Source organism: Scomber scombrus, chromosome 6 (genome assembly GCF_963691925.1).
Source record: "Scomber scombrus chromosome 6, fScoSco1.1, whole genome shotgun sequence".
Taxonomy (NCBI): Eukaryota; Metazoa; Chordata; class Actinopteri; order Scombriformes; family Scombridae; genus Scomber; species Scomber scombrus.
In genome coordinates this window covers 1,150,498-1,162,257 of record NC_084975.1, presented here as the reverse complement: position 1 = coordinate 1,162,257, position 11,760 = coordinate 1,150,498, and the positions used below count along the sequence as shown (strand labels likewise).

Sequence of the window (11,760 nt, the reverse complement as noted above, 5' to 3'; positions counted from 1 at the left end):
ATTTAAAAAAGACATTTAAATATGGTTGAAAGTGTTAAATTGGAAATTAAATGAAGCTAAAATAGAATAAGACAGATGAAAACAGAAGAATAAAAAGTTACAGTGTAGTTTAAGATATTAAAAAATTGGATTTAATTAAAAAAAGGAGTCTCAAACAAAAAGTCTTCAGACGTCATTAAAAACAAACGTTGGAGCAGAGACTCAGTGGTGGTTCAGTGATGTAGAACCAGGATACTGCAATCAATCAATCAATCAATCAATCAATCAATCAATCAATCAATCAATCAATCAATCAATCAATCAATCAGTCAACGTTGCTATAAAACAAAATGGGTAAAACCAGAAATGTGAGGTGGGGTTCAACTGAAAGCCAGATTAAAAAGCAGGAATGTCCTCAGCAGATTTTAATGGAAACCCAACCAATGTCACCAGACTTTCATTAATGTGGAAACTTGAGGTCGGATACTGATGAGGGATAAAGATGTTCTTCATATACTGATTATATTTATACGGATTGGAGCATTAACCAATCATCAGTGTCAAGTAATCAAACACAGATGTTTCAATAAACCTCCTGAATCCTGGTTTTCTTTCATTTCCTGTTAGTTTCATTACTTTACTGCCAGAAACCCCCCAAAAAATGAGTCAAATATTTAAATGCATTAAATTAAACCCTAACCCTTCCAGACAACTTTAAATGTACACATCGTTACCCAACAGCCAGCCTGACGTCACATCCTGCTCTCTGTTATATTCTAGCTTATTGTGTCTCTGGATTGTCTGAAAGCTGTTGGGGAGCAAATAAACTTTAAACGTCTGGAAAATGAATGTGGATTCAGTTCCTTTACAATACGAGTTTAATGTTTGGCGAATGGATCCCAGATGTTTGCACACACTTAACCCTCCTGTTGTCCTCGAGTCAAGGAAGGAAGGGAGGAAGAAGGAAGGAAAGGAGGGAGGGAGGAAGGAAAGAAGGAAGAAGGAAGGAAAGGCGGGAGGGAGGAAGGAAAGGAGGGAGGGAGGAAGGAAGGAAGGGAGGAGGAAAGGAAGGGGTGAGGAAGGAAGGAGGGAAGGAAGGAAGGAAGGTAAGAGGGAGGGAGGGAGAAAGGAAAAGAGGAAGGGAGGAAGGAAGGAAAGAAGAACAGAGGAAAGAAGGAAGGTAATGGGGAGGAAAGAAAGAGAGAAAGAGGGAGGAAGGACAGAAGGAAGGAAGAAAGGGGGATGGAGGAAGGAAAGAAGGAAGCAAGGACAGACGGAAGGAAGGAAAGAAGGGAGGAAAGAAGGAACAGTCAAAACAGACAGGGTCAATTTGACCCGGGAGGACGACACGAAGGTTAAAACATGGAACAACTCCTAAATTCAGATGTATAAAGACGCAATGGTGAAGCTTTCATGAAGAGTGTAGCAGACATTTATTTATATGACAGAAGCTGTGGACGAGCAGTTTGAGGCACAGATTTAGAGGAGCAGTTCTTCCTCCATAAACTCAATGAGCAGAAACGATATAAAAACAGTCAGAGGGTCAAATGAAGTTGAAGAGACTGGAGTGTTCTTTTCTTTTTCTTCCTGCAGACAGACTGTAACACTTCACACTGTCATTAAAAGCTTTGGGTTTAGTCTCTGCTGCTTATTCTGTCTGTCAGCACAGCAGGAGACATGACAGTTTGTCCTTGTTTGCTTCAGACACAACATGGGAGATTTGTAACGCTCCTCCTTTGAATTATTGTTTACGGGATATTTTTTAAACACTTAATTTAAGTTTAAGATGCTGCAGTATTCCTTACGCACAGATAATGAGGATTATGGGGAGAATCCACGTCAGATTTTATGATATTATAGCCGCTGATATCTTAAGTGTAATGTTTATATTTTTATCTTGAAAGTAGCACCATGTATTTTATATTCTAGATTATGCTTCGTAGTAATGTGGCCAGAAGCCTGAGATAATACTACGTTACACTATTTTCAGTTTGTACTTAAAAACACTGCAAAATAGTTTTAATGCTGAGCTAAATGAAAAAATGGCACATTGAAAAGGTGAAGATGGGATAAAGGCTGTTTTTAAAGTAACTAAGCATATTCATTTAGGTACTGCACTGTAGTACAGCTTGAGGTACTTGTACTTTACTGCAGTACAGTTTGAGGTACTTGTACTTTTCTGTAGTACAGTTTGAGGTACTTGTACTTTACTGCAGTACAGTTTGAGGTACTTGTACTTTACTGTATACAGTTTGAGGTACTTGTACTCTACTGTAGTACAGTTTGAGGTATTTGTACTTTACTGTAGTACAGTTTGAGGTACTTGTACTTTACTGCAGTACAGTTTGAGGTACTTGTACTTTACTGTAGTACAGCTTGAGGTACTTGTACTTTACTGTAGTACAGTTTGAGGTACTTGTACTTTACTGTAGTACAGTTTGAGGTACTTGTACTTTACTGTAGTACAGTTTGAGGTACTTGTACTTTACTGCAGTACAGTTTGAGGTACTTGTACTTTTCTGTAGTACAGTTTGAGGTACTTGTACTTTACTGCAGTACAGTTTGAGGTACTTGTACTTTACTGTATACAGTTTGAGGTACTTGTACTCTACTGTAGTACAGTTTGAGGTATTTGTACTTTACTGTAGTACAGTTTGAGGTATTTGTACTTTACTGTAGTACAGTTTGAGGTACTTGTACTTTTCTGTAGTACAGTTTGAGGTACTTGTACTTTACTGCAGTACAGTTTGAGGTACTTGTACTTTACTGTATACAGTTTGAGGTACTTGTACTCTACTGTAGTACAGTTTGAGGTATTTGTACTTTACTGTAGTACAGTTTGAGGTACTTGTACTTTACTGTAGTACAGTTTGAGGTACTTGTACTTTACTGTAGTATTTCCATGTGATGCTACTTTCTACATCTCAAAGGGAAATATTGTATTTTCTACTTAGTTACTTTTCAGATGAAGATTTGACACAATGGATAATATAATAAGTGTCATGGATTGCGGAGCAGGTGGGCCCAGAAGCAGACACTGCAGGAAGAGTCTTGAAACTTCACGAACTTTAATAACCAACACAGGAGAAACTCAACAGAAAAACACAGGCCGAATGAACCCTGGCAAAATAACAACAGGCGACATGAGCAGCAAAAACACACAGTCCAAAACAAAACAGAGACTGACCTGAAAACCAAAACCTATATAGACATGATGAGGTAATGACTAAACAGGACACAGGTGACAGAAACAGGACACAGGTGAAACACATGAGGCAATCAACTCAGGCAGGGGGAAACACAGGAAGTAAAACTAACAAAATTCACAATGGGAGAATAACTTTCAAAATAAAACACGAACTACAACAGGATGTGATGACAAGCTTTTTTTTCTCCATCAAATGTATGTTGATGTTGACAAAGCTTTAAATGGTGCAGCACCGTCATGCATAGCTGAAGTTTTAATACCCTTAATATGAACCACACAAGACCTGAGATCCTCCACAGCTGATCGATTGATGCCCAAAGCTCCACAAACATAGTGAGGAAGCTGCTTCATGATTTATTCACCAACACTGTGAAACACCCTGAACTTAAAACATCCTTTACCACAAAGCTTTTACTTCATCTGTGTTTTAGACTTGTTTTTTTAGACTTTTGTTTAGTTTTTAAATCTATTTTAACTTCTATCTCACTTGTTTTGTTTTAACCTATAAATGCTGTTGATATGAACTTCTTGTACTTGTCTGCTTGTTTTATTGGTTCAAATGTAAAACACTGAGCTGCATTTTAAGTATGAAAGTTACAACAGAGAATGTATCATTATTATTATTATTATTATTATTAACTTCAGGTCCAACCTTTAGAAAATGTGTAACGCCAACAATTATTAGATGCTTGGAGCGAGTGATACTGGATGGAGACAAATGTGTCATGAATGAGTAGCAGGTGAACCCAGAAAGGAGAGAATCTCGGGGGAAAACGGGCCATTTATCGGCAAACTGAGGAGAAACTCAACAGAAGATAACAGGCTGAATAAAAACTGGCAAAACAACAACAACAGGCGACATGAGCAGGGAAAAACCAAACAGTCTAAAACAACACAGAACAAAACACAGAGACTCAGACAAAGACTGAACTGAAAACCAAAACCTATATAGACATGATGAGGTAATGACTAAACAGGACACAGGTGAGAGAAACAGGACACAGGTGAAACACATGAGGCAATCAACTAAGGCAGGGGAAACACAGGAAGTAAATCTCACAAACTTTCAAAATAAAACACGAGCTACAACAGGATGTTGTGGTTTCTGCTTCTTTATCTTCTATTGTAGAAAGTATCATTGTTGCTGTCACTCCTTCTTTCGTCCTTTTGAATAAATTTGCTAAAACATTGTTGATGCAAACATACTGATTAATCTCTTCATGCCAAATGTTCAGGAAGTTGCTTAAAATGTGTGCACAGTTTTAATGCCTATGGTTCAGATGGATGGAGTAAACGGACATCTTTATTTTTAGACCTTTACAAATGTAGAAAATATCTTCATTTGAATGAGTTATACTTCTCTTCCTCTAAGAAGAGGAAGAGAATCAAAATAAACCAAACTCAACCCAAAACCTAATCCCAGCCTATCATGAACACTTGAGCCACAAATCTGACCCCTAATTAAATAAATTACAGCCTTGTAGAGAGAAGAAGCCACAGAATAAAACAATAAAATGAAATAATTACTCTTTAATTACTGTGGTCATGAACATTTTAAGAGATAAAAATGTTCGTGCAAGAAAACGATGGAAAAACTCAACATTTAATATTTCTGTTTCCTCCTCCTGACTCTCCCTCTCTTCAGGATGATTGACAGCTGCTCCTCCTGAACCCCAGGATGCCTGTGGTGCCAGTGGGCGGGACATCCTCCTCCCAGCACGTCGTACCTGTCGCTCTCACCTGCTCCTGGCTGCTCCTGCTCGTCCATGCCGCCTTCGGTCAGAAACCTGCCAAGCTGCCTCTGATTGGCCGGAAGCCCTTCATAGCAGCCTGGAACGCCCCTCTGGACATGTGCACCATCAAGTACAACGTCACCACCAACCTCGACCGCCTCTTCCTCATCCACGGGAGCCCACGTGCTGGGTGGACGGGCCAGAACATCACCATCTTCTACGCCAACCGACTGGGCTACTACCCCTACTACACTCCGCAGGGCGCCGCCATGCACGGTGGTCTGCCACAGAACAGCAGCCTGGACCTGCACCTGTTCAAGGCCTACCAGGACATCAACCACTTCATCCCTGCAGAGGACTTCCGAGGCCTAGCTGTCATCGACTGGGAGTTCTGGCGACCTCAGTGGAGCCGTAACTGGCACAAGAAGGACATCTACCGCAGGAAGTCGAGGGAGCTGACCTCCAAGGCGTACTTCAACGTGACGGGTGCGCAGGTGGAGGAGCTAGCACGACGGCGGTTTGAGAAGAGTGCCAAGGCGTTCATGCAGAGGACTATTCAGTTGGGGACGCGCCTTCGCCCCAACAGCCTCTGGGGCTTCTACCTCTACCCCGACTGCCACAACTACAACCTGCACGATCAGAACTACACAGGCTTCTGCCCCCTGCTGGAGACCCTGAGGAACGACGAGCTGCTGTGGTTGTGGAACAGCAGCACAGCGCTCTTCCCCTCAGTGGCCATCAGGAAAAGTCACACCAACAGCATCAGTAACCTGCACTTCTCCCAGCACCGGATACGAGAGTCACTCCGAGTCGCCTCGTTGACCTCGAAGGAGTACGACCTCCCAACCTACGTGTACCTGAGGCTGGGCTACCGAGACGAAGCCATGGCCTTCCTCACCACAGTAAGAACAAAGTTTCTGTAGTTTTACTGTCTTTAAGCTGTCTTACTGTTTTCCACAATCAATCAATCTTTATTTATATAGCACCAAATCACAACAAAATGCATCTCAAGGCACTTTTCACACGGCCGAACACTTTAAAGTAAGTCAAAGAGACCCAACCTTCCCCCATGAGCAGCACTGAGCAACAGCAGCAAGGAAAAACTCCTCTTTAACAGGAAGAAACCTCAGACAGAACCAGGCTCTAGCTGGGCGACCATCTGCCTCGACCGGTTGGGGTACAGCAGTCAGGTGTCCATTTGAACACCTAAAGTGGTTTTCCTCTCTGTAATCATTCCTCCTGTTCATACTGACTATTAACAGATCTTTAAAGTATCTGATCAGCTTCTATTGGGCTTCATCAGTGTGAGTTAGTCATATCAAGTGATATCTGACACATTTACAGTCTTTATAGCATCAGATTCCCTCTTAGTGTTTCCCTGTTGAGCTGTGGTGGAAGTATAGTAACACTAAGACTTTGGCACTAAAAACACTGTAACATTGAAAAATAAGTTGGAAGTCTTAAATCCAATTAACTTTTCATATAAAAAATGTGTTCCTGATCCTAATTATCGGTGGGGGAAAAAATGTGACACTCATTTTGAGCAGATTTCTACAAACCAGGCCCCTGCAACAAATATCTGAGCCTAACCCCAAATATTTTCTGGTCTTTAAACGTTGGCATTTTAACGAAGCAGAGCAGAAGTTTACTTTGAGTGTCGGTTGGAGAGGGGGGGGAAGTTATAGCGCTGCACATAACAAAACATAGGCAGACTGCGAGTGGAAGGTTTGGCACTGCTGCTTTAACTGTGTCAGGCTTTTGTCCACATTTCAGCACTGAGAGTCGTTACAGAGAGGACAAAAGACTCAATTTGTGTGGTTTTAAATGGCACAAACAGAACTCTCATAAATCACAAAATCATTTATATATGCCAAGTTTTTCCTTCTTTTTCGCTGCAATTGAGCATCTATAGAAGCTTGAAATGTCCCTCAAAATACAACTGCAGTATGAATGTGATCAACAGTCTCTTAAGGGTTAGATTAATATATGAAAGTCTTACTAATAGTCACTTAGTGTAAATGGTAAATGGATTGCATTTATAGAGCGCTTTTCTAGTCTTTCGACCACTCAAAGTGCTTTTACACTACAAGTCAATCATATACCTTTGGCACAGCCATCGGGAGAAATTTGGGGTTAAGTATCTTGTCCAAAGTCACATCAGCATGTGGACTGGAGGAGCCGAGAATCGAACCGCTGATCTTTTGCTTGGCAGACAACCCGCTCTACCTTCTGAGCCACAGCTGCCCTAATTTAACGTAATCCGAGGTTTTATCAGAAACATCAGTATGGTCCATGTGTTGCTCTCAGCTGTCTGTATGTAGGGTTGTTAAACACCTGCAGCAGGAACAATTCATCCGTCTTTGAACTGAGAGAACTACTGTGTATTTTAAACACATGCACAGCAACACAATTAGACTCTAATCTATCTTCAGTTTTTCTTTTCTACACAGTCGACAGGTAAGCTTGTTTAAACAGGTTAAAGCTGTTTTCATGTAGGCTCCACAGGTACAAATCAAATTGAATGTTTGTATCTATTGAATTGTGGAAATCTGCCTATAGTGGGAGATTTGTGTGATTTAAACAGTTTGTACAAGCAAGCTTGGCTCAGACCCTCTGCCATGTTTACTCCTGTCATTAACCTGCGTCTCAGCTGATCACTTGTGGCCAGATTTTGTTGCTGTGAACGTCACTTTTGCGAGGAGGTCAAAGGTTCCTTCTCACAGACAGGCAAGCATCAGATTGATGAAAAAATTAACATTAAGAATCAGAGAAGTTGGATGTATTTTTTCTTAAAGAATTAAAGATCGATTGCCATAATAGTTGACAACTAAATCGACTGATCATTGCAGCTCTGGTTTCCTGGTCGTCTCTGTTTATTGAACACAAATGATCCTTTTCATTTGCCACTTTAGCTAATAAAAAGCTCATATCATAATTTATGTTTTATATTTACTTTTCGTCAATGCAACTTTTTTTATTTTAATGACTGTATTGAGGAGAAGTTTTATAATCCATAGCATCAAACTACTTCTGCCTATATAAAGATGTTTATTAAAGACACATAAATCTCTGACATAAACATGTTGTAACTGTGGCTGCTGGAAGGTGAGTTTACTGTCTGGATTTATTCACTGCTGCCATCTAGTGGACATTCAGAGAAAATCAGCTCACAACATAAAAACCTCAAACTGAAGACCAGAGTTTCCTGGTTTCTGCCTGAACATCATGACTGCCAATAAAAACCAGACAACGTTTTTCATCTTGGCTGCAGATTCAGTTTTAAAAATAAGCTCTGAGATAAATGTGTACATGTATTTTTATCCACGTAGGAGAAAAACAAAACAAATTCTCTGGTCACATAAATATGCATCTTTTTTTTCATGCAGATTTTAAATAGTTTTGCCTTTACACATTTAAATATTAAACCAGATTAATTCTGAAAAGCAGTGTGTCATTCTTGTTCTCTTTTTGTTTGTCTAATAACTTAACTTGATCATTTTCCTGGTTCATTAAAATCTTTTTTGGACATTTTTCACGAAGACCCTGAATGAGGGTTTCCTTCTTGTTTAGACTCAAAACAATTCATAGAGTAAAGTTATTTTTGACAGTTCACAGAGACTGGTACTGTGATAGATGGATAGATGGATAGATGGATAGATAGATAGATAGATAGATAGATAGATAGATAGATAGATAGATAGATAGATAGATAGATAGATAGATAGATAGATAGATAGATAGATAGATAGATAGATAGATAGATAGATAGATAGATAGATAGATACTTTATCGATCCTTCAGGAAATTGCCACATGAAACATAACATAAAAGCACATCTCTAACTATCCATTGGAAAATTACTAAAAATACCCTCAAACAAGTATATATGTATAAATAAATAAATAATAATAATAGTAATAATAATAATGAATATTAAAATACTTAATGTGCAAACGTGCCACACAAAATGCCCTGCAGTATCTACAAATATCTAAAAGTGTGTTTCCTTCATGTTTGGACTCCAAAAGTTTATAAAAGTTATTATATAAAGTTATTTTTGACTCTTCCCCGGTCCTGGGACTCAGGAGTCAGTATGTTTAACGTGTTGGTGATGCAGACAGATCACGTGATGTTGTGTCTTCTGTGTGTTTCCTGCAGAAAGACTTGATCCACACCATCGGGGAGAGCGCTGCACTGGGAGCTGCAGGATTCGTCATCTGGGGCGACCTGAACCTGACCTCGTCTCGGGTATGTAAGCTTTAGGCCGAGCCTCGGATGGGAACTGAAACATTAACGGTGTGTTAATCCGACCTGTTGGGAAATATCCGTCTCAGTTATTGCAGGATTTATTTTTTCACATTTGTTTGGTTCTAATTTGTGCCATTGGGATGGATGAAGTCTGAACTTTAATGAGGAAAACATTCTTTTCCTCGAGCTTCTTGATTTGTTTTGGACCCCAGACAAACCTCAGCTGTAATTACAGTCAGACAATAGAGAGCTGACATCATGTGGTCGCTGTGTGTGTCGTCTGTTGTGAAACCACTCTGACATTTTGAAAAGTATAAAGCCTGCAGTGATCCTTTCTACATGGAAATAAAGCTCATTTAAACAACATCTGACCAACCAGAACATCAGGAGTGTTTTTATGATTATAATCAGTGATGGAAGAATTACTCTACTACCCTTTATTGTGGTAAAATTACCAATACTGCATTGCAAGTAAAAGTCCTGTATGAAAAATTCTACTACAGTAAAAGTACTGCAGTATTATGAGTGATGTAGTATGCAGTATTACAGTAAAAGTACTGCAGTATTATGAGTGATGTATACTGCATCAGTATATGTATACACCACTCATTATACTGCAGTCATGGTTGCAGTTAATTGTGCAGAATAAGTGCAATATCTTCATCCCTCACCAGTTTGGTTGGAGAATATTAGACATGTCAACCTTCACAGGGTCCAGTGTTGGATCTTTCAACAGTTCAAGCTGCATTAGATTTTGTTCTGTTGCAAACATGGCAAATAAATAAACAAAAATGCAACTTTAATCAAAATAATTTCACAATCCAACCTAAACCATGACTATTATGTGTTGTCCTGTTTCTACAGTACAACTGCACCAAAGTGAAGTCCTTCCTGTCTCATCGCCTCGGTCAGTACATCACCAACGTGACGCGAGCTGCTGAGGTCTGCAGCGACTTCCTGTGCCAGGGGAATGGCCGCTGCGTCCGCCGAGATCCCCGAGCCCGCCATTACCTCCACCTGAGCGCCGACAGCTACCACATCCTGCCCTCGGGCGACGGGGACTTTGCCGTCAGTGGGTGGCACTCGCAGCACGAACTGCAGCTGCTGACTGAGAGGTTTCACTGCCACTGCTACGAAGGCCACGAAGGCGAGCGCTGCGACAGCATCAACATCGTGAAGGAGGACGACGGGCAGCGGAAAGAGGACGACGACGAGCAGGAGAGGCGGAGGATTGAGTGGGAGGACGAGCAGGGAGATGCGTGGGAGGGAGGGGAAAGTGTGGCGCCACCAACCGGCTGCAGCCATTACCTTCTGTTATTGATTCTCCTGTTGAACTTATCGTTAGTGAGGACGGTTGGATGAGCCGCTCTGAGAAAAGGAGCCATCATTTTCAACACAGAGCGTCATCTCGTGGCCTTCGTTCTCTGACAGCTGGACTGAAAATGAACAGACAAGAGTCTTCAGACATGCCGGCAGCTCTCTGAGACTGCACTTACACACAGTGGTGCTTCAGCATCTTAACATGCTCACAGTCAGTGTGTTTACATGCACTCCAGTAATCAGATTACTCAGACTGACCAGGTAACTCAGACTGACCAGGTAAATGAGGAACACGTTTACATGCTCTGTAGTTCCTGTGGATCTGTGTTTACATGCAGCAGATCAGTAACCAGATTTCTCTCTTATCACCAACCTCATTTAGGAAGCTTGGCTCACAGATTGTAACTGTCAGTGATAGTAGATGCTGCTTCCTGACTGTTTTTTTTTAAATTTTGGAGTGTGTGTGTTCAGTGGTGGAAACTGATTTATTTAGACTTATACAGAATATTTAGTTTCATGCGATTATTTTAAATACAAGGATACATCGCTCCATTCTTTCATCTGTGGTGCTTTCCCCATCTGCAGTCTGTTGTTATGCTTTTTTCTTCCAGGCTAATTAGAAACCAGGTTATATGTATATGTGGCAGAGAAATCAGTGTTCCTCTAATCCACTACCCTGATCACAGAAACCAGGTTTTCTTGTTTACATTACAGTTAGAAAGCCAACTGTAACCTGATTACTTAATAAGTGCCTGTAAATGCACTGAATGTTAATCCTAGCATGTTGATGTTCGGCAGATATAACGTCCATCTTTGTGTGTTAGCATACTAACATTTACTGATTAGCATTAAACACAAAATACAGCTGCAGTGGAGGGGAATACCATCGGTTTCCCAGGAATGATCAGGTGCAGGGCAACAAATGAAACGACATAAAAAGGTTTCTGAGGTCTTGATCCAGCGTGTCAACACTCTGCTTTTTTTCTTCCAGTTATTTGGTCTTAAACCAAAGTATTGGATAAAGAAATTATGACCTGATGATGGCGCCAGATGAAAGGTCAGGTGATAATTCATCCTCTGTGGACCACGAATGTCTGTATCTGGTAGTCTAATGGACTTCCGAGTTTGGGTATCTGTACAAACTCTGATGTGAGTCCATCAAGTAGATTTTGAGATATGCCCTTTGTCCCATCAGAGGATCTCCAAAGTGTCCAGTGTCAGGAGATCACCAAGCTTGGTAGGTCTAGGATTCAGAACTCGATATCTTTAAGG

At 40.7% G+C, this 11,760-nt stretch overlaps 1 protein-coding gene across 1 annotated transcript; it reads left to right on the top strand.

Annotated features, from left to right (window-relative positions):
* The first annotated feature begins 4,865 nt into the window (after window positions 1-4,865).
* hyal4 (hyaluronidase 4) lies at window positions 4,866-10,530 on the top strand. The gene is made up of 3 exons (XM_062420684.1): window positions 4,866-5,822; window positions 9,079-9,168; window positions 10,033-10,530. The coding sequence occupies exons 1-3, from the start codon at window positions 4,866-4,868 to the stop codon at window positions 10,528-10,530; spliced, it is 1,545 nt and encodes a 514-aa protein (XP_062276668.1).
* Window positions 10,531-11,760: the final 1,230 nt, after the last annotated feature.

Bases quoted from the DNA above. Each gene is read 5' to 3' on its own strand.
- hyal4 (XM_062420684.1), top strand. From the start codon at position 4,866: ATGCCTGTGGTGCCAGTGGGCGGGACATCCTCCTCCCAGCACGTCGTA. The intron at 5,823-9,078 runs GTAAGAACAAAG...TGTTTCCTGCAG, and splicing joins CCATGGCCTTCCTCACCACA to AAAGACTTGATCCACACCAT. The intron at 9,169-10,032 runs GTATGTAAGCTT...CTGTTTCTACAG, and splicing joins TGAACCTGACCTCGTCTCGG to TACAACTGCACCAAAGTGAA.